This window comes from Eptesicus fuscus, chromosome 1 (assembly GCF_027574615.1).
Source record: "Eptesicus fuscus isolate TK198812 chromosome 1, DD_ASM_mEF_20220401, whole genome shotgun sequence".
Classification (NCBI taxonomy): Eukaryota; Metazoa; Chordata; class Mammalia; order Chiroptera; family Vespertilionidae; genus Eptesicus; species Eptesicus fuscus.
The window spans coordinates 40,384,793-40,408,859 of NC_072473.1; the positions used below are offsets into that span (position 1 = coordinate 40,384,793).

Here is a 24,067-nt window from a genome sequence, read left to right on the forward strand (position 1 = left end):
CCCCCCAGTGTCTTGTGTCCATTGGTTATGCTTATATGCACTCATAAAAGTCCTTCGGTTGATCTCTTATCTTCCCCACCTCTCCCTAACCTTCCCACTGTAATTTGACAGTCTGTTTGATGCTTTACTGCCTCTGTATCTATCTTTTTGTTCATCCTATCTAATAAAAGAGTAATATGCAGATTTACCATCACTCCAACACACAAGATGGCTGCCCCCATGTGGTCAAAGATCCTGACCCAAAGTGGACACAAGATGGCCAACACAAGATGGCCAGCAGGGGAGGGCAGTTGGTAGGCACCAGGCCTGCAAGGGAGGGCATTTTAGAGGGACCCAGGCCTGCAAGGGAGGGAAGTTGGAGGCGATCAACCCTGCAGGGAAGGGCAGTTAGGGGTGACTAGGCCAGCAGAGAAGGGAAGTTGGGGGGCACACAGGCTGGCAGGGGAGCAGTTAGGCATCAATCAGGCTGGCAGCGGAGTGGTTAGGGGGTGATCAGCCTAGCAGGCAGAAGCAGTTAGGGGCAATCAGGAAGGCAGGCAGGCGAGCAGTTGGGAGCCAACAGTCCTGGATTGTGAGAGGGGTCCCAGATTAGAGAGGGTACAGGCTAGGCTGAGGGACACCCCCCCTCTCTGTGCACAAATTTCATGCAACGGGCCTCTAGTCAGTTTATAATGTTCTTCATTATCCACAAATGAGTGAGATCATGTGGTATTTTTCTTTCATTGACTGGCTTATTTCACTTAGCATAATGCTCTCCAGTACCATCCAGGTTGCTGCAAATGGTAAGAATTCCTTTTTTATGGCAGCATAGTATTCCATTGTGTAGATGTATCATAGTTTTCTAATCCAGTCATCTGCTGACAGGCACCTAGGCTCTTTTCAAATCCTAGCTATTGTAAATTGTGTTTCTATGAACATAGGGGTGTATATATCCTTTCTGATTGATGCTTCTAGTTTCTTAGGATATATTCCCAGGAGTGGGATTACGGGGTCAAATGGGAGTTCCATATGTAGTTTTTTGAGGAAACTCCATACTGTTCTCCACAGTGGCTGCACCAGTCTGCATTCCAACCAGCAGTGCATGAGGGTTCCTTTTTCTCCGCACCCTTGCCAGCACTTGTCCTTTGTTGATTTGTTGATGATAGCCATTCTGACAGATGGGAGATGATACCGCATTGTCGTTTTGATTTGCATATCTCAGGTAATTAGTAACTTTGAGCATGTTTTCATGTGTCTCTTGGCCTTCCTTCTGTCTTCTTTTGAAAAGATTCTATTTAGGTCCGTTGCCCATTTTTTATTGGATCATTTATCTAGCTTTTATTAAGTTGTATAAGTTGCCTATACATGTTGGGAATTAAACCTTTATCAGTGATAACATTTGCAAATATGTTCTCCCATACATTGAGCTTTCTTATTGTTTTGTTGATGGTTTCTTTTGCTGTTCAAAAGCTTTTTATTTTGATGTAGTCCCATTTACTTATTTTCTCTTTAGCTTCCATTGCCCTAGGAGCAGTATAAGTGAAGAAGTTCTTTCGGCATATGTCTGAAATTTTGCTGCCTGTGGATTCCTCTAGTATTTTTATGGTTTCCCATCTTATGTTTAAGTCCTGTATCCATTTTGAGTTTATTTTTGTGTATGGTGTAAGTTGGTGGTCTAGTTTCATTTTTTTTGCATGTATCTGTCCAATTTTCCCAACACCATTTATTGAAGAGACTTTCTTGCCTCCATTGTATGTTCATGCCTCCTTTGTCAAATATTAATTGAGCATAGTGGTTTGGGTCAATATCTGGATTCTCTATTCTATTCCATTGGTCCATATGTCTATTCTTGTGCCAGTACCAGGCTGTTTTGAGAACAGTGGCTTTGTAGTACAGCTTGAAATCTAGTATTGAGATCCCACTTACTTTATTCTTCTTTCTCAGGATTGCTGTGGCTATTCAAGATCTTTTTTTATTCCAGATGAATTTTTGAAGAGTTCTTTCTAAGTCTGTGAAATATGCCATTGGTATTTTAATGGGGAGTACATTGTATTTATAGATTGCTTTGGGTAGTATGTACATTTTAATGATGTTGATTCTACCAATCCAGGAACATGGTATGTTCTTCCATCTGTTTACATCTTCCTCTATCTCTTTTTTCAGTGTCCTTTAGTTTTCCGCATGTAGGTCTTTTACCTCCTTCATTAAGTTTATTCCTAGGTATCTTAATTTTTTTGGTGCGATGGTAAATGAGATTGCTATTTTAGTCTCTCTTTGTGTAAGTTCAGTATTGGTGTATAGAAATGCCATAGATTTCTTGGCATTAAATTTGTATGCAGCTACATTGCTGAATTCATTAATTTAGTCTAATAATTTTTGATGGAGTCTTTCGGGTTTTTATGTACAATATCATGTCATCTGCAAATAAGGACAGCTTTACTTCTTCTTTTCCAATTTGGATGCCTTTTATTTCTTCTTCTTGTCTAATTGCAATGGCTAATATTTCCAGTACTATGTCAAACAGGAGTGGTGAGAGAGGCATCCCTGTCTTGTTCCTGTTCTTAGGGGAAATGGTTTTAGTTTTTGCCCATTGAGTATGATGTTAGCTGTGGGTTTATCATATATAGCTTTTATTATGTTGAAGTATGATCCTTCTATTCCCACCGTGTTGAGTGTTTTTATCAAGAAAGGGTGTTGGATTTTGTCAAATGCTTTTTCTTCATCAATTGATATGACTATGTGATTTTTATCTCTCAATTTGTTTATGTGATGTATCACGTTTATTGATTTGTGGATATTGTACCATCCTTGCATTCCTGGGATGAATCCTACTTGGTCATGGTATATGATCATTCTGATGTACTGCTGGATCCAATTTGCTAGAATTTTGTTGAGGATTTTGGCATCTATGTTCATGAGGGATGTTGGCCTGTAATTCTTTTTCATTGTGTTGTCTATATCTGGTTTTGGTATTAGGGTGATGCTGGCTTCATAGAAGAAGCTCGGAAGTGTTTCTTTCTCTTGAAATTTTTGGAATAGTCTGAGGAGGATAGGTTTTAGTTCTTTCTTGAATGTTTGGTAAAAATCCCCTGTCAAGCCGTCTGGCCCGGGCTTTTGTTTGCTGGAAGCTATTTGATGACTGCTTAAATTTATTCCATAGTTATTGGCATATGGAGCTGTTTAGATTCTTCCTGATTGAGATTTGGAAGATTATATTTTTCTAGGAACATGTTCATTTCATCCATGTTGTCCAGTTTGTTGGAATAGAGTTGTTCATAGTATTTTGTAACAATCCTTTGTATTTCCGTAGGGTCTGTTGTTATTTCACCTCTTTCATTTCTGATTTTGTTTATTTGGTTCCTCTCTCTTTGCTTCTTGGTGAGCCTGGCTAGAGGTTCATCAATCTTGTTTATCCTTTCAAAGAACCAGCTCTTGGTTTTGTTGATCTTTTGTATTGTTTCTTTGGTCTCTATATCATTTATCCCCACTCTGATCTTTATTATTTCCTTGCTTCTGCTTACACTGGGCTTTTCTTGTTGCTCTCTTTCTAACTCTTTGAGTTGTAGGGTTAGGTAATTTATTACCATTGTTTCTTGTTTTTTTTTTGCTGTAGGCTTGTAGAGCTATGAACATCCCTCCCAAGACTGCTTTCGCTGTGTCCCATAGACTTTAGATCGTTGTGTATTCATTGTTGTTTGTTGCCATGATGTTTTTTATTTCTTCCTTGATCTCTCTGATAACCCAGTCATTGTTTAATAGCATGCTGTTTAGTCTCCATGTGTTTGATTTCTTTGGATTGTTTTTATTGTAGTTGATTTCCAGTGTTATGCAACTGTGATCTGAGAAGATGCTTGATATGATTTCTATCTTCTTGAATTTGAAGAGACTTTGCCTGTGACCCAATATATGGTCTATCTTTGAAATTGACCCATGTGCACTTGAGAAGAATGTATATTCTGTGGCTTTGGGGTGAAATGTTCTGAAGATGTCGATTAATTCGACCTGGTCTAGTGAGTCATTTAGGATTGATGTTTCTTTGCTGATTTTTTTAGAGGATTTGTCCAATGGTGATAGTAGGGTATTAAAGTCTATTACTATGATTGTATTGCTGTCTATCTCTCCCTTGATATCCTCCAGGAGGTTTTTTTTTTATGTATTTGGGTGCTCCTATATTGGGTGCATATATGTTTATCAGAATTATTTCTTCTTGTTGGATTTCTCCCTTTAGTATTATGAAGTGGCCTTCCTTATCTCTTGTTATGTCCTTCACTTTGAGATCTAATTTGTCAGATATAAGTATTGCTACCCCAGCTTTTTTTTTCATTTTCATTCACCTGAAAAACCTTTTTCCATCCTTTCACCCTCAGTCTGTGTGCATCTTTTTTCCTGAGGTGGGTTTCTTGTAGACAGAAAATATATGTGTCATGTTTCTTATCCAATCCATTACCCTATGTCTTTTGATTGGGGGCATTTAATCTATTTTCATTTATAGTTATTGTTGATATGTACTTATTTGTAGCCATTTTTATTCTTTACCCCTGTGTTCCTTCTTAGCTTCCTATTTCTTCATTTTATAGCAGACCCTTTAGCATTTCTTCCATTGCTCGTTTGGTGGTAATAAATTCCCTTAGTCCTTTTTTGTCTATGAAGCTCCTGATTTCACCTTCAATTTTGGTTGATAGCCTTTCTGGGTACAGTATTCTTGGACTCAGACCTTTCCTTTGCATGACTTTGTATATTTCATTCCATTCCCTTCTGGCCTGATGAGTTTCCATTGAGAAATCAGTTGCTAGTCTGATGGGGCTTTCTTTTTATTTTTTTAAAGTATATTTTATTGATTTTTTACAGAGAGGAAGGGAGAGGGATAGAGAGCTAGAAACATCGATGAGAGAGAAACATCGACCAGCTGCCTCTTGCACACCCCCTACCGGGGATGTGCCCACAACCAATGTACATGCCTTTGACCGGAATCGAACCTGGGACCTTTCAGTCCACAGACTGTCGCTCTATCCACTGAGCCAAAGCGGCTTCGGCTGGGGCTTTCTTTTTAGGTAACTTTCTGTCTCTCTCTGGCCGCTTTTAAGATTCTTACTTTGTCGTTGGTGTTTACCAATTTAATTATAATGTGCCTTGGCATCGGTCTTTTGGGGTTCATTTTGCTTGGGACTCTGTGAGCTTCTTGGATTTGTGTGGGTTTTTCCTTTCCTATATCAGGGAAGTTTTCTGTAATTATTTTTTCAAACAGGTTTTCTATTCCTTGCTCAGTTTCCTCTCCTTCTTGAAACCCTATTATGCAGATGTTGTTTTGTTTCGTGTTGTCCCAAAGTTCCCTTAGGCTCTCCTCCTGCTTTTTAATTTTTTTTCTAGAAGCTGCTCTACTTGGGTATTTTTTCCCACCTTGTCTTCTAGCTCACTGATGCAGTCCTCTGATTCTTCTAGTCTACTGTTGATGCTTTCTATTGAGTTCTTTACAGCAGCGATGTCATTTTTCCTTTCTTCTTGGTTCTTCTTCATTTCCTCTTGGTTCTTACTCATATTGTTGAATTTTTCTTCCATTATTTTCAGCCACCTTATGACCATTTCTCTGAATTCTTTCTCTGACAGGTTGCTTGCCTCCATTTCGCTTACTTCATTTTCTGATGATGCCTGTTTTTCTTTCATATGCGGGCTGTTTTTTTGTCTTCCCATAGTCTCTCTTCTCTGGGTGTCTGGTTATGTAGTTCTCTCTCTCCTGTGTTGATTTAAAGGCACAAAATACAACACTACCAGGTACAACGCACAAGGCACTGAACAGGAATGTATTCACGATGTTAATAACCCCAAATAAAGGTGACCACCAGAGAAAGGCAAATTAGGCAATAGGAGAGAAATAAGAAGAGAAAAGAAAAAATAATTAAGAAAGGAGTGCCAAAATGAAATTGGGAGAAGGAAAAAAAAAGTAAAAGAGTAAAGAAAGAGAATTAGAAAGAAAAGGGGAACAAACTATATATATATGGAGAAAACTCCAATAGAACAGCCACTAATCCCAACAAATGCCAGCAACAAGAACCTGGAGATTAATACAAACTACAAACAACAACTAATATCAAGTGAGGTGAGAGATAACAGAAGCAAAAAAAAAAAAAAAACAAAAACAAAGCAAACAAAAACAAAAAAATAAGCAAAACAATCTCACAAAAAAGCATAAAATTAGATATAATCAACATTCAAGCAAACAACAACAAAATGACAGAGAGAAAAACAATTTTTTGGATGGTGAAGACAGAGAAGTGAGAGGTGTGTATGGACTTGGAGCAGTGGATTGGAAATTAGATCTATAAGTAGGGTGAAATTTTAACAGGGGATAAAAAGAAAGAATAGGTAAAATATAAAGCAAGAAAAGGGTAAGAGAAACAGGACACCAAAAAGGGAAAAGTTAGGAAGAGAGTGCTGGCATAAAGTAGAGTTGAGATAGAGTAAAATGATGCTAAAGGAAAGATAAAAATAGAATGTAGAACACTAATCCCAAAGTAAAATAAAGAGAAAATAGTCACTTTTTTAAAAAAAAAAAGGTAAAATAGTAGTAGTAATAATACTGATTGAAAGTAAAAATGTAATAAGTAAAACGGTAATATCAAGTGAGGAAAAAAAATTATTTTCTTAAGTAAAAGATGAAAAAAATAAAATATAAAAAAATAAAACGTGCAGTACTGAAGGTCATTCACTTCCTCTATTGTTTTGTTTGGCATGCCTGTTTCCCAGTCAGGACAGTATTGCAGTTCCCTGCGTTCCACTGCTCCTCAGTGTTGTAAGCCAGTCCTGATTTTCAAGCAGGCATTGTGTCTTAATTTCTTGTATTCTTTTATTTGTGATTACACAAGAGTCAATTTGTGATTCAGCCCATGGGTGGTAGTGTTTCTGGATTGACCTCCGGGTCTATAGGTCCTCTCTAGCTTGTGCTTAGATCTTTCTTTCCCTGTGGCAGTCAATACCGGTTTGTGGGAATGGGCTGCCCCAGAGCTCATTCTCCGACGTTCACTCCCTGCTCTGATCCCCAGGTTCCAGAAAATCAACTTTCCCCTGCAGTCTCCTAGGGTGTCCACAACTGTATGATACTATGTATTGGGCTTAGTAATCAGAAGAAAGGATTTGAAGAGGAAAAAGCACAAGTGTGTGAACTCCAGAGCTGCTCGCAAGTCTGTGCAGTCCCTTTTTCCCCCTTGGGTCTAAGCAGCTGGCCCACTTTTAAAGTTTTTAGGCTGTCCTTTTGTGTCAGATCAAAATGGGTTGCTTTTTAGAGATCCTTTTGGTTAGCATCTCTGAGGACCCCCTTCCACATTCACAGATCACGCCAGCCCCAACAGCCACGGATTTCTCCAGGCGCAGACTTCCCCCGGTCCTCCAGCTCCCGCAGTGCGCGCATTTTTCTGTCCTGCCGGGACCAGAGACCTCACCTTATCCCAGGCAAAATCTGACCTTTCTGTGGTGGAGTGCAGAGCTCCTCTGAATCTGCGTGTTTGCGCCAATTGAGGACCAGTGTTCTAGGGTTTGCAGCTGTTCATTGGGTGCTGCGGTTGTAGATTTCCAGGCTTCTGATAACATCCACTTTTCCCTTCAAGATGGCCTGGTCTCTGTGTCCAAGCCGGTGGCTCTGGGAGGGAATCCAGCAGCAGTGGGGGCTGCCTGGTCAGGGGAGCCCCATCCAGCAGTCCCCCACCTTCTCCTGAAGTATAGCTGTCCCTTAACTCACCAACAAACACTCCCCGTGCGACCCTCAACTGTTCTATCTGCTCTGGGACAAGGCTCAGGACACGTCTGTCTATTCCGCCGCCATTTATTTTCTCCAAAGCTGAATCCTCTTGCCGAATAAATTATGGAATGACCTTATCTTCACAAAAATACTGGGTAGCAGAGCCATGTGCATTACTGAAGAGGTTTGTGTTTTGTTTTGTTTTTGAACACTTGAGAGGCTCTTATCCCTAGTTAAGCTAAATCAGAAAAATATGATAAGAGCATCATTGACTCTGTCCGTATGGATCCCACTACATAAAGTTTGTATTAGCCAAAGCTGTTGACCATCAGGAACAACTGGTAATTCTCATTGGGTAGGTGGCCAAATTATGATCAATTTCTTGCTATATCTACAGCCATCATTTCTCAGCAGAGATAGGAAAGAGTGAGGAACTGGGTTTGGCCCTTCACCATAACCTTCCAGTGGTAGCTTACTCCATTCAACTCATACGGTCTGCCTGCCTAGGCCAGTAGCAAAGCTGATTCAGACCATTCCCTAGGAGCACAGCTGAAAAACAAGCACTTCCTGGATAAAAACTGGAGGAAAAGAACCATCTTAGTAGTAGTTGGAGGCTAATGGTAATCCCCCTATCCTTTTTTCCATCACACATGTGTCACAACTTTTTCTGAGCCAAGCAGCAAATGTTTCTGGTATTGTCAATAGGCTAAGGCATGGGGGAGGTAAAAGGATTTGCATTTACTTCTTTTTTTTTTTTTTTTTTGAAAATCACCAACTTGGATTTTTTTTCTAGGGTTAAAGGCCCTGTGTCTCTGGGACTGTTTACAAACTTAAAAAAACGATATTGATTGCTTGATTTGTGAGAGAGGGAGAAAGAGAGAGAGATTTGTTGTTCCACTTATTTATGCATCATTGGTTGATTCTTGTATGAACCCGCAATATTGGCATATCGGGACAATGCTCTAATCAACTGAGCTAACTAGCCAAGACTACAAACTTCTTAAATGGACAGGAAATGGAGCATCTTGACTTCTGCTGCCTTTTATGTCACTAATGCTCTTGAGACACAAGTGAAATTTAGATTTGAGCAGTTCTGGGATACTTTGGGCCACTATAGAAGATATGGGAGAGTTGGAGCAGAAACCCAGGCCAATGATCCCATGAGGAAAGGTGTCTTTTCTGTGTGCGGATTACACTTCCATCCTTTCCTAGCCAAAAAGGAAAGCAAAGAAAAAAAACTACTCTTGAGATCTCTTTCAGTGGCATAATCATTTACATTAGCAAATGTTTATGTGTTTGTACACATGTGGCTACATGGTCTAAACAGTGGGAAAAGCATTGGGTTAGTAGTCAGATGACATGCATTCAAGCCCCTTAGTGGTTGGTTCTTAATTTTCTCATATACAAAATGGAGTAGGAAGGAACCAGAGCATCTTTTAGGTCCTCATTTTTGTAGAATGCTGGTTACTCCCATTTTTCCCTGATGTTATGAGAATGAAACAGAAGAAACTCACTATCTCTAAAGTCAATGGATAGTCTCACTATATAATACAGGGATGAGCACATTGTTAGCCTGGTGTGGCTTCATGATCCTGTGCTTAGAGTGGAGGTGGGACACACTGCCTTGTCGGATGTGATTCAACTGAATAGGTACTTTAGAAAGAGGAGATTAAATACAGGGCCAGTATTTATCATAGTCACCCCTGACCCTCAGGAAGGGGATTACACTTCCATCCTTTGACAGAGAGGTAAGGACATGGACTTTCTAGAAGCAGAGAAGTATAGGCCAATCTGGAAGTGCAATATGCACAAACCCTTCCTTCATTGATTTTTCTCTGAGTCCACACAGACACACCTTATGTGTTGCTATGTATATGAAATGTGGATCTTGGAGCTTAAGTATTAAAGTCATGGTACTGTTGAAATCCACATGAGTGTGATTGGATGTTTTCTGGCATGGGAACAACACAAAGGTGATAAGACTGGTAGTTTGTAAGGAGAATATCCTAAATATAGTGGGCATGACCAACTCCCATTGGAGCTTCTACAAATTGCTTAAAACTAAAGGATCCCTCATGGGTGGCATTGCATGTAAATTGTTGCCAACGCCCTTCTACTGGCAAACCCTAGCAAATTTGGCTGCTTTCATTTTTTAAAGACATCCAGGTAAAAGTCCACCAAGTTCTGTTTGGAAACTAATTGCCAAGATCTGAATATTATGGAGTTACAGTTCCTGATTGGAGGCTCTAGAGGTCTTTGAGGATTCAACAGAGATTGTTCTGTCTAGTGGCCCTCATGAAAATATACGGGGCTAAGTTGAAGGGGTGGGTGCATATGGAACTACTGAAGGTGCTGTTGTAGGGCTTTACACACCCAAGTAGAGTCGTTGGTGTTTAATAGGAAGATAAATGGCATTGAATATCAAGTTGTCTCTCTATCAGGCCTGAGGACCTTGCTTGGGCCAGCTGTGCCCCCAAAAGTTGTGAAAATCAAGATTCTCAGCCAAGGTGTTCTTCTTTCATTCTCCAGTCCCAAGTTAGTAATTCTGTTACCATGATATAAGTGTGAAAAGAATTAGTGATTACTGAGGCAAAAAATGAGTAGTTTGAAAGGGATGGAAAAGGGCAATGATAGTAGGTTATATAGGTACAGTGCTGTAGTGGACCACGGAGTTATAGTCAGGTGGTGGACTGTGACTTTCGATGGTAGAATCCAGTGGCAGAAGGGACGTCTCCTTAATCTGGTCTTCCTCTTCAAGCTCAAAGGCTGAATGGTATTTCATAAGCTCCATCTCAGTCTCACTCTGAAGGGACTCCTGGTTCTTGATGACAGCATTCAGGCTATTCAGAGAGAAAAAGAAACACACTTAGCCTAGATCTGATGATTTTAGAGATAGGAGGGCATATTTTAGACAGAGGAACGCTAGATGTTGGCAGACATGTGGAAAGACTGAAGCTTCTTTTGAAAATATCAAGTTTTTCCCTTTGGTCAGCATAAGTCTACATGAACTATGGTGACCTGTGCTAAGCAAATGAGAAAACTCAGGAAATAGAAACTGTGGCCCCTTATAGCAGGCAATTTTTTATCTGACTGTGAAAGCCATTAGTAATATTTACAATGTAGCATTTGCCTACTGCTAACACTCAAGGCCCAAGAAGTTTTACAGAGATGTGTAACCTTGGGAGATTTGTGGTGTGTGCTTCAATTTATTCAAATGTAGGATGAATTTGAGGAAAGTTGAATTAGATGATCTTTAAACTCTTTATGGTCCTAATATTTTCTTTGACTATTTTGGGCCTATAAAAATGGCAACCACATATAGTTTAACTTAAAACTTTGAGGTGTCATGCTGTCTGTCACAAAAAGAATCCCCTGTGACCCTAGTGTTGTTTCTTCTCTTCATTATCACTCACATTCTTCATATGTAAAAGAAGGAATGAAAGGTCTCTAGGCATACCAGAGTGGTTTCAGTAGGGGTGGAAGACTAGGAAGCATCTCCTTTCTCTGGACCCTGGGACACTGAGTTTCTCTTCTTATATTCCTTTATTCCTCATCTTGAGCCCCTATGTTACAAAGGAACTTCCCCTTATTTGTCTCTATCACCTAACAATCCCTGAGATCCCTTAGTGGATGTTAAAGCCTGAGGGCACTTCCCTAAAGGGGCCTTCCTTGTTGCACAGACTGTTTAGGGTCCCAGGACCTTTGTAGCCTAGGCCCTGGCTTATGATCTGGAGACAATAGCCCCAGTTTTCCTACCAGTTTAACAAAATTCTTAAAAGGTATTTAATGAGATTCTTTTACATAAAATATTTTAAGAACTCTATTTTTATTGTACATGAGACTTTAGGAATCAAAATAAATAACTTTTTTTTTCTTTTTCCTGGAACATAATTCAATGATATATAGAATTTTTCAAGTTGAGAAAATGCTATAGCTTTCTGCATGCCATTCTTGAATGAGCTTCAGTGTGTTCAGGGAATGGGGAAAAGGAGTCATCTCTGAGGGGCCCATACCTCTGTAACAAAGTATACCACTGACATGGTTGTCATGCCATTTAAAGGTATATGGTTCTTCTGTCAAGTAGAAGATGCCTTCACACTACTGCTTATTCTTTTGTGGCTTAAGACTTTTATCTCCTGGGTAAGAGCAGCAAACCCTGAAAGAGGCTATGTATAAAAATGTTATATCATCTCCCATTGGGAAGAAACTTGTCTTTTCCAAAATGTAGATCTCATTTCCCCACTATGGATCAACCTGCTTATTCTCTGATCTGTCCAACACTTCTTGGCCTCCTTCATACTCTGCCTTTGCCCATGCTTTCCTATAACTGGAATACTTTCTTTTTACACACTTATCTAAATTCTACTTACCATCCCAGGTCTTATTCAGATCCCACTTTGCCAGACAGATCCTACCATCCCAGTAGGCAAGCACCCTTTTCCCCTACCTGCCTTGAACTCCTAAGGATTGTAGTTAAAAGAGAAGACTCTAGTGGCCAAAATTCTATGTTCAAATTAAGCTCTGATATTCATTAAGTTAATAAATATCTCTGTGCATTAGTTTCCCTGTCAAAGAAACACATAATTAACACATAGAATTGAGATGACTGAATAAAATTTTATACAGAAGCTACTTGGAACAGCCTAGAACATGGTAAGTGTTTTAAAAGTGTTAGCTATTTTGAAAGCACCCAAGCAGAGAAAAAAAAAACATATAAAAAATAAGGAAAGTCTAAGGGAACTCAGAACAATATCATTATAGCGGTACCTGAACAAAAAGAGAGAGATCAAGGGATCAAGAAAGTATTTGAAGACATAATGGCTGAAAACTTCCTTAATCTGGTGAAGGAAAATGACACACCTGTCCAGGTGCACAGAGTCCCAATCAAGATGAACCCTAAGCATCCCACAACTAGACACATCATAAATAAAATGGCAATGATTAAAGGAAAAGAGAGAATCTTAAAGCATCATGAGGAGGACAATTAGTTACCTACAAGGGAATTCCCATAAGTATCATCAGATTTATCAAAGAAACACCTCAAGACAATTTGGCATGAAATATTGAAAGTGATTAAGAGCAAGGAGCTACAACCAAGAGTACTTTACCCAGCAAGGCTATTACTTAAAATTGAAGGAGAATAAAGAGCTTCTCAAATTAAAACTAAAAGTTAAAAGAGTTCATTATGACAAAACCAATATTACAAGAAGTGTTAAATAGTCTTCTTTATGAAGAAGAAAAAAAATAAAAATAGTTATAAAGAATAAAATGGCCCTGACCAGTTTGGCTGAGTGGACAGAGCGTCGGCCTGTGGACGGAAGGGTCCTAGGTTCAATTCTGGTCAAGGGCATGTACCTTGGTTGCAGGCACATCCCCATTAGAGAGTGTGCAGGAGGCAACTGAATGGATGTTCCTCTCTCATTGTGTTTCTAACTCTCTACCCTTCTCCTTCTCCCTTCCTTGCTGTAAAAAATCAATAAAATACATTTAAAAAAGAATAAACTGGCAATTAATTACATACTTATCAATAACCAATTTAAATGTAAATGAATTAGATGCTCCAATCAAAAGACATTGGGTAGCAAACATGACCCATATATATGCTGTTGACAAGAGACCCACCTCAATACAAAAAATAAAGGACTAGAAAAAGTAAAAGTAAAGGGATAGAAAAATATATTTTGTGCAAACAAAATTTTTAAAAGCTGGGGTTGCAATACTTATATTAGACAAATAAACTTTAAAACAAAGGCCAGAGAGGAGAAAATGCGGCCAAATAGGCAGACCAGTCTGGCACCTCGTCCCAGGGCCAGGCTGGAAATACAACTAAGTTGGAGAACATGCACCTGGAATTAACAACTGAGGTCCAGTTGAGGAGGTGACTTATAACAAGGAAGAACAGAAAACAACTGGAGATGAGTAGGAAGGGCGAAGTCACAAGAAGAGTAGGCTCAACCCTCAGGGATGGCAAGGGATGCTGAGAGAGAAAAGAGCGCTGTGCTATGGGGATAATTGTTCCAGGACCACAGACTGGACTCCATACACCCAACCAGCTGCACTACCCAACCCATGGTGGCACTTCCTGATCTATAGCAGGGCGACACGCAGTGCACATATCATCCAATCAGCTTCAAAAGGTAGCAGGACTGCTGACAGCAACAGAGTCTGTAGCCAGCAGACCAGAGCCAGTGGGAGAGTCACAGTTTCGTGGGTTTTTAAAAAATCTCTAAACCCAGAGCACAGGAGTTTTCATGTGCAACTATACACCTGAGGCATTGACGCAGGAAGGGAGGCGTGAACTTGAGGTGCCTGAGGAGAGGCTTGGGTGGGAAGCAGGGCAGAAAAACTTGGAAAAGCAATAGCCAGGAGTGCTGCATTGGGTTGTTCATATGTTTCCAAAACAGCCATTTTCCCTGGGAGGAACTAGCCACTCCCAACCCAGGGTGCAGGTAAAGGGGGAAAAAAAATCCCACAAAACTCCAACAAGCTGATACAGCCGGCCACACCCTGCATTCTGAGCTTTACTGAGGAAACAAAGGCAGTTGCCAAGATTATGGGTCTGAAGTCTCCAGGAGCGCTCGTGAGTGCATTGGAGGAAGGGCCATCTGCCCCGCTATTCTAGGAACCAGATTGATAAAAACTTCAGGATCCTCTCTTGCCCCATTGGTCTCCATACAAGGACTTCTGTCCAGCCAAGAGCAGACTAATATTTTGGGCCACTCATGGAGGAATAGCTCTGGGACAGGAAAAAAAAAAATCACATCCATAGATGTCAGCTCAGCGGTGGCCATTGGCATCCCACCCCCACACACAAGATGGTGTCCATGCTGGAGAGCAACACAGGCCTGTGGCTGCACAACAAGCTGGGCGCCACGGACGAGCTTTGGGCGCCACAGAGCATCACCTCACTATTCATGGCCGTGGTCATCCACAACATCCGCCTCTGCTTCCATGGCCTTTCATCTCCGTGAAGCTCAAGCTGCTGCTTGGGACACTGCACCTCCCAAGCCACACTGTGGCAAGATGAAAGGCGCCCTGACGAAGATCATCCAAATGGCTACCCTGGACTCGGACCCCTGGGTGCTCATGGTAGCCGACATTCTCAAGTCCCTTCCAGACACGGGCTCGGTTAACCTTGATCTTGAAGAACAGAATCCCAACATTCAGGATGTTCTAGGAGAACTTCGAGAGAACGTGACCGAGTGTGAGGCGTTCGCCATGCTGCCTCTCGAGTGCCGGTACTTGAATAAAAAGCACCCTGATGACCCTCATCGGCCCCCTCAGCCCCACCCCCACCCCACCACCAGTGAAGTACTTCCAGCTAAAGAGGAAACCAAAGAGTACCACGCTGAGAGCTGAGCTCCTGCAGAAATCCACTGAGACTGCCCAGAAGCTGAAAAGGAGCACGGGGGTGCCCTTCCACACCAAAGGCTGGGGGCTGCTCTGGAAGATGGACACCACAACCCCACTCAAAGGCATCCCAAAGCAGGTGCCCTTCCGGAGCCCCACGGTCCCCAGTGTCTTCAGCTCTGCCGGGAATCGGACCCCCATCCCACCCTTGAGGACAACTCTGCAAAAGGAGAGAGGCGTGAAGCTGCTTCACATTTCTGAGCTGGATATGGTCAGTGCTGGCCAAGAGGCAAAGAGAAGAAGGAAGAACGTTGGACATGGAAGTGGTGGAAAAGCCGGTCAAGGAGGAGACGGTCATCAAGAACACCACCCCTGATTACGCAGCTGGCCTGGTGTCTACACAGAAACTTGGGGCTCTGAACAGCGAGCCTTCACTGCCCTCCACAAGCCACCTGCCTACCACACCCAGTGTGGTCCTGGCCATGTCCTACAGCTCCAGCCCCGAGACTCCGCCAGCCCCACCTTCCCTGGAAGCTAGCCACCCGGAGGAGCCCAGCACTTCAAGCCCTGCCCTGCCATCACAGTTCAAGAAGAGGGCACCCTTGTACAATAGTGGCCTAAGCCCAGCCACGCCCACACCCGTAGCACCTGCCTCACCCGTGACGCCTACCACACTCCTGGCTGTCACCCCTGCTGCCCAGGAAACTCCAGTGGCCATGGTGGACCCACGGACTCAACCCCCTGTCCAGCAGCAGCCCAATAAGAATCTGTCCCTCACAAGAGAGCAAATGTTTGCCGTGCAGATGTTCAAGATGGCCAACAAGGTCATGGGGCCTGAGAAGGCCCTCATCCTGGGCTTCATGGCTGGCTCCCAAGAGAACCCGTGCCAGAAGCAAGGGGACATGACTCAGGTCAAGCTCAGCAAGCACACAGAGGACCTGCCCAAGTCAGACGGCCAGTGCAGCACCACCACACTGGTGGACACCGTGTTCGAGATGAACTATGCCACGGGCCAGTGGATACACTTCAAGAAATGCAAGCGCATGGCCAACGTGTCCTAGGGTTGCCTGCGACTGCCTCCATCAGCGACTCAGGCTCTGAGGACGAGGCTCTGGCTTCTGAGAGGCCAGACTTCACCATGCCGCTGAGTCCCAGCCCCCAAGCTTTAGATACATTCTCGGGGTGTTTTGGACTTATTTTTTTAAGTTTTAAGATGGGTTACTTTTTATATGATCTATGTCACTTTTTTGGATTCAATATTACATTTTTAAATGTTAAAGTTAACCAAAAAGTTATAACTTCCTAATTTTAGTGACAGCTCTGCCTGTTATAGACTTTTAGCTTTTTTTATTTTTCTTAAACTCCATTGACCACGAGGGAGGGCTCTCCCTGCCCTCGAGGTTGAGGGGACCAAAGGGGGGTCAGGTGGGGCTGAGAACAGGGTGGGGACAGGCTGCTGATGGCCTAGGCACACTCCCCACCCACAGGTTTTCTACTTGTCTTTTGTATAGTTGTGAGCATTTAAGACCAGTCTCTGGGCACCTGTTCATTGTACAAACTACCTGAGAAATTAAAGTTTAGCTTTTCTAAAACAAAACAAAAACAAATAAACAAAAAGCACCCATTATATTCCTTGAAAGTGAAATAGCACCAACCCCACCTAAAATCCTGTCAGAAACAGACCTTTGAGTAAGTAAGATTGACAGCTGGTTGACAGGCAAAGGTGGACTGAGGCAGAACATGTGAAACCAGGGGAAGTGTGCTGAAACAACCCTGGGCCCCACACTGCTAACAAACCTAGTCTAGAGGGCACATTGGTCCCTCCTGCTTGCAGTCAAGGTCTGTGGAGATAGACACAAGTGGTGGACCGGTGGATCACTTGGAGCTTCAAGCAGGTTGCTAAAAGCCAAAAGACAGTGCCTGACAGTAGTTAACTCCTAAGTAGCTAACAGGACCTCCAGAACTGGCAGACAGAACAGAAGAGTGGGGACCTAATCCAGCTCCCATGGGGCATTAAAACTCAGCTGAAACGAATGACATTTTACTTTTTTTGCACCCTTCCTCTCTTTTCTTTTTTCTTCCTGTTGTTCTTCTTCATTTTACTTTTTTCTTTTTCTTTCCCCCCTTTTTAAATTGTTATTTTTATCTAATTTATTGATTTATTATTATTCTACTCTCTGTTGCTTTGTTCACATATATTCTTCTTCCCTGCTCCTACTCAATTTTCCCTTTTCTTTTCTTTTTTTCACTACTCATTTTTAATGTATTTTTCTCTGTTCTTTTTCTCTTTTCTTCTCCTAATTTTTTAACTTGTTTCACTTCCTAAATTTAGGCCAACCAGCCCTCTACTCTATTCTCATTTTCCAAAAAAATTTTTCTTGTCTTCTCATTTATTTTCTCCCTCATTTATTATAAACTGTGATCCTTTCCCTATTCCTCTAATTCTTTATTCTAATTTTTTTTATTTAAGCTCTACATGTACAGATTCTGCCCCCAACCCCTTTCTTGGTGTTTTTTTGATTGTGCTTTTTGGTTTATTTGTTTGTTTGTTCCATTGTGTCTTCTCCCCATATTTTTTCTTTCTTTTTTCCTATCACTCTTGCTCTCTTCTCTCTTTCTTAGTTCTCTTTTCTCTGCCGGTCAATTTTGTTAGGGCTATATGGGTCTTGCATATATTCTTCTTCTTTTCCTTCTGTGTCATATTTTGTATTGTTTTATTTTTTGCTGTTCAGTCAGAACCTCCACAATGGCTGGAAAAATGTGGTCAGGAGTTCACCACATAATATGACACCCTGAGAGGAGACTCTATCCACAAACAGGACAATAATATTCAATACACAACTAAAACAGTAGAACCTAAATATCTAAAGTAGTGAGCCTTCCTAGAACACCAAGCCCAGGAGACCTGAGAGACTGCACCAATGGATTGCACAAAAAATCTACAACATAAGACCAAGTCAAAAATCTAGGTGGCATAGCAGTTTGATCTGACAAGTAGAAACAAATACAAAGGAACAGCAAACATGTGAAGAGAAAGAAACAATTCTCACACGAAAGAAAAGGAGGAATCACCAGAAAATAAACTAAATTAAGTGGAGGCAAGTAATTTGTCAGATAAAGAATTCAAAGTAATGGTTATAAGTATGCTCAAACATCTGAATGAGAATTAGAAGCAACTCAATGAGAATTATAAGAAGCTGAATAAGAATACACCAACATGAATAAGAACCAAGAGGAAATGAAGAATGACATAGGTGCAATAAACAACAACCTGAAAGTTTTCAACAGTAGACTAGAAGAAGCTGAGGACTGATTCAGCAAGTTAAAAGACAAGGTTGAAAAAAAAAAAAAAAAATCAAGCAGCAACTGGAAAAAAAAAATAGAAGCCAGAAAGAGAGTTTAAGGGAGCTTTGGGACATAATGAAAAGAAGCAACATCCCAATAATAGGGGTGACAAAAGAAGAGGAAGCTGAGTAAGGAACAGAAAACCTGTTTGAAAAAATAATGACAGAAAACTTACCTGACATAGAGAAGAAAAAGTCACACAATTCCTGGAAGCACAGAAAGTCCCAATCAAGTTGAACCAAAAAAAAAAAAAAAAAAAAAAAAAAAAAAAAAAAAAAAAAAAAACTACACTAAGACACAAGAATTATCGGCAAAAGTAAAAGACAAAGAAAGAATCTTAAAGGCTGCAAGAAAGTTACCTACAAGGAGTCTCCCATTAGACTATCAACTGATTTCTCAACAGAAACACAGCAGGCCACAAGGGAATGGCATGAAGTATACAAAGTAATTAAAAGAAAGGGACTGAATCCAAAAATACTCTATCCAACAAGGCTATCATTCAAAATTGAAGGTGAAATCATGAGCTTTGCAGACCAAAAAAGGCTAAAGTTTATTACCATCAAACCAGCAATGCAATAAATTCTAAAGAGACCACATTGTGAGAAGAAAAAATAGAAAGAGAGGGAGGAACACAGGCATAAAGAATAAAAGTGGCAACAAACAAGTACCTATCAATAATGACCTTAAATGTAAATGGATTAAATGCTCCAATCAAAAGACATAGGGTAGCCAAATGGATAAGAAAACACGACTCATATATATTTTCTATAAGAGATCCACCTCAGCACAATGGACTCACACAGACTGAAAGTGAAGGGATGGGAAAAAAATTTTTTAAGGTAAATGGAAATTTGAAAAAAAAGCTGGTGTAGCAATATTTATATCTGATAAAATAGACCTCAAAGTGAAGGCCATAAGACAGAATAAAGCAGGCCACTTCATAATACTAACGGGATCAATACAATAAGAAGCTATAACTCTGGAAAAAATATATGAACCCAATAAAGGATCATCCAAATGCATAAAAAATATTCTGGGAGAGATCAAAAGCAATACAATCATTGTAGGGAAATTTAATACCCTACTTAAATCACTGGATAAATCTTCTAGACAAAAAAAAATCAACAAGGAAACAGCAATCCTAAATGACTCACTAGATCAGATGGAATTAATTGACATCCTCAGAACATTTTCCCCAAAGCTACAGAATATACATTCTTTTCAAGTTCACATGGCACATGTTCAAAGATAGACCACATGATAGGACACAGCTAAGTTTCTACAAATTCAATAAGATTGAAATCATAGCAAGAATCTTCTCATATCACAATGGCATGAAATTAGCAATCAGCTACAATAAAAATGCTCAAAACAATCAAACACATGGAGGCTAAATAGCATGCTATTAAACAATGAAAGGGTTGCCAAAGAGATCAAAAAAGAAATAAAAAACATCCTGGAAACAAATGTAAATGAACACACAGCAAGCCAAAATCTATGGGACTCATTGAAAACAATCCTGAGAGGGAAGTTCATAGCACTACATGCCTATACCAAAAAATAAGAACACAGGTAATATGTTATCTAACACTACAACTTAAAGAATTAGAAAGGGAGCAACAAGAAAAGCATAGAGTAAATACAAGGAGGTAAATAATAAAATTGGGGCAGAAATAAGTGACATAGAGACAAAAAATATAAAAGTTCAATAAAACCAAGAGCTGGTTCTTAGAAAGGATAAACAAAGTAGATGAAGCTCTAGCCAGACTCACCAGGAAACAAAGAGAGAGGACCCAAATAAAAAAGATCAGAAAATAAAGGGATGAAGTGAAAACTAAACCCACAGAAATACAAAGGATAATTTAAAAAAATTACTGTGAGGGAATTTCTTCCAACAAACAGGACAACCTGAACAAAATGGATATACTGCTAGAAAAATACAACCTTCCAAAACTCAATCAGAAAGAATCAGAAAACCTGAATACTCTGATAATTACTGATGATATTGAAGTAGTAATAAAAAAGACTCCACCCTAGCCAGTTTGCCTAAGTGGATAGACTGTCAGCCTGCACACCAAGGGTCCTGGGTTTGATTCCAATCAAGGGCATATACTTTGGTTGCAGGCTCCTCCCCAGTCCAGGCCCTCGTTGGGGTGTGTGCAGGAGGCAACCAGTCAATGTGTTTCTCTCACATCAATGTTTCTCTCTGTCTTTCCGTCTCTCTTCCACTTTCCTTAAAAATCAATGGAAAAATATCCTTGAGTGAGGAGTAACAAAAATAAATAAATAAAGGTTCTTTAAAAATAAAAATAAAAACTTCCAGCAAACAAAAACCTTCAGAGGGGAGTTTTACCAAATATTCAAAGAAGAACTAACACTCATCCTCCTCAAAGTTTTCAAAAAAAAAAAAATTCAAGAGGAAAGAGCACTTCCAAGCTTTTGTTATGAGGCTAGCATTATCCTAATTCCAAAACCAGATAAAGACACTACAAAGAAAAATAATTATTAGCCAATATCCCTGATGAGCATAGATGCTAAAAACTTCAACAAAATATTAGCAACTTGGATCCAGCAATACATTTAAAAAGATCATACAGCATGACCAAAGCTGGTATAATATTCCAAATCAATAAATGTGATACAGTACATAAAATATTGCAAGAAAAAATCACATGATCTTATCAATTGATGCAGAAAAAGCATTTGACAAAATCTGACACCCTTTTCTAATAAAAACTCTCAGCAAAGTGGGAATAGAAGGATTATACCTCAACATAATAAAAGCCATATCTGACAAACTTAAAGCCAATATCATAATCAATGGGCAAAAACTAAAACCATTTCCCCTAAGATCAGGGACAAGACAGGGGTACCCTATTTCACAGTCTTGTTTGACATAGTACTGGAAGTGTTAGCCATAGGAATCAGACAAGAAGAGATAAAAGGAATTCACATTGCAAAGGAGGATGTAAAACTTTCATTATTTGCAGATGACATGATACTGTATGTAGGAAACCCTAAGAACTCCATAAACACACACACACACACACACACACACACACACACACACACACACACACAAAACAACTACTAGATTTAATAAATGAATTTGGTAACAGCAGGATACAAAATTAACACCCCAAAAAACAATGACATTTTTATACACCAATAATGAACTCTCAGAAAGAAAAACTGAAAAACAATTCAACTTACCATTACAACAAAAAATTAAGATATGAGGAATAAAATTAGTCAAGGAGGTAAAAGACTTATACTCAGAAAACTACAGAACATTGGGGAAAAAAAAGGAAGGTATAAACAAGTGGAAGAATATAGCGGGTTCATGAATTGGTAGAATTAACATCATTAAAATTTCCATATTACCTAAAGAAATCTACAGATTCAATGCAATCTTTATTAAAATACTAACAGCATAATTCACAAATCTAGAACAAACACTCCAAAATGTTTATGGAAGCAAATAAGACCCTGAATAGCTACAGCAATCTAGAGAAAGAAGAACAAACTTGCAGGAATCATGATACCAGATATCAAGTTATGGAACAAAGCCAACATAATCAAAACAGCCTTATACAGGCACAAGAACAAGCATATAGATCAATGGAACAGAATACAGAACCCAGAAATCAACCCAAGACATTATATTCAATTAATATTTGACAAAGGAAGCAAGAGCATATAATGGAGTCAAGATAGTCTCTTCAATAAGTGGTATTGGAAAAATTGGACAGATACATGCAAAAAAATGAAACTAGACCACCAACTTACACCATACACAAAAATAAACTCAGATGGGTAAAAAGGCTTAAATGGAAGACATGAAACCATAAAAAATCCTAGAAGAAACCATTGGCAGCAAAATCTCAGACATCTGTCATAGCAACATGTTTATGGATACATCTCCTAGGACAATGGAAATTAAGGAGAAAATAAACAAATGAGACTGCCTCAAAATAAAAAGCTTCTGCACAGCAAAAGAAACCATCAACACAACAACAAGAGAGCCCACTGCACAGGAGAAGATATTTGCCAATAATACATCTGATAGGGGGTTAATCTCCAAAATATATAGGGAACTCATACAACTTAACAAACGGAAGACAAACAATCCAATTAAAAGATGGGCAAAGGACCTAATAGACACTTATCCAAAGTGGACATATATATGGTCAAGAGACATATGAAAAAATGCTCACATTCAAAACCACAATGAGATACCCCCTCACACCTGTCAGATTGGCTATCATCAACAAATCAATAAATGACAAGTATTAGCGAGGTTGTGGAGAAAAGGGAACTCTAGTACACTGCTGGTGGGAATGCAGACTGATGCAGCCACTGTGGAAAACAGAATGGAGTTCCCTCAATAATTAAAAATGGAACTCCAATTTGATCCAGTAATCCCACTTCAAGGAATATATCCCAAGAAATCAGAAACACCAATCAGAAAGAAGGTATGCACCCCTATGTTCATAGCAGCACAATTTACAACAGCTAAGATTTGGAAACAGCCTAAGTGCCCATCAGCAGATTAGTGGATTAGAAAACTGTGGTACATCTATACAATGCAATACTACACCGCTATAAAAAAGAAGGAACTCTTACCTTTTGAAACAGCATGGATGGATCTAGAGAGCATTATGCTAAGCAAAATAAGCCAGTCAGAGAAAGGTAAGTATCATATGATCTCACTCATATGTGGAATCTAATGAACAAAATAAACTTATGAAAAAAATAGACGCAGAGCTATGGAAGCATGGAACAGACTATCAAACTTCAGAGGGAAGTCAGGGGAATGTGGGTGTGAAGAGATCAACCAATGAATTTTTATGCATATATGCATCACCCATGGACACAGACAATGGGGCTGGTAAGGGCCTGGGGGATGGGGGGTGTGCGGTTAGGAGCAGACTGGAAGAGGTCAATGGGGAGTTAAGGCAGACTTATGTAATACTTTCATCAATAAAGATGAAAAATAAATAATTAAAAAATAAAACAAAATAAAAAAAGCTATAAAAGAAACAAAAAAGGACTTTACATAATAATAAATGGATCATTCTAATAAGAGGATAAAACCCCTGTAAATGTTTATACAACCAACTTAGTAGTATCTAAACATATAAAACATATCTTGGTGGACATAAAGACATAGATCTGCAGTAATACCATCACAATAGGATAGATTTGACATACAGAAAATTGACAAGGAAACAGCAGCCTCAAATGACACACTAGACTAGATGGATTTAAGTGATATTTTCAGAGCATTTCACCCCAAAGCAGCAGAATATACATCCTTCTCAAGTGCACATTGAACATTATGTAAGATAAACTTTGTGTTAGGATACAAAATAGGTCTCAATGATTTTAAGGTTTAAATCATATAAAGCATCTCCTCTGATCAAAATAGTATGAGACTAGAATTATAAGAAAAACAACATAAAAACATATAAATACATGGGGGCTAACTAACATGGTCCTAAACAATAAACAGGTTAGCAATGAGATCAATGAAGAAATCAAAAGTTACCATGAGACAAATGAAAATGAAAAAAATCAACACAAAGTCTATGGAACACTGAAAAAGCAGTCCTAAGAAGGAAATTCATAGCAATACAGGCCTACCTTGAGAAACAAGAAAAA

The 24,067-nt window shown here is 39.7% G+C and overlaps 1 protein-coding gene and 1 pseudogene across 1 annotated transcript in view; one reads left to right on the plus strand and one right to left on the minus strand.

The window, feature by feature from the left end:
* Positions 1 to 10,346: 10,346 nt before the first annotated feature.
* Positions 10,347 to 24,067, minus strand: part of LOC114229025 (vascular endothelial growth factor receptor kdr-like) — a 677,074-nt gene continuing 663,353 nt past the window's right edge. Inside the window, exon 30 of the mRNA XM_054714449.1 lies at positions 10,347 to 10,548. Coding sequence (XP_054570424.1) covers positions 10,347 to 10,548 — 202 coding nt within the window. The remainder of the gene's footprint in view (positions 10,549 to 24,067) is intronic.
* Positions 14,524 to 16,119, plus strand: LOC103303816 (negative elongation factor A-like; annotated as a pseudogene).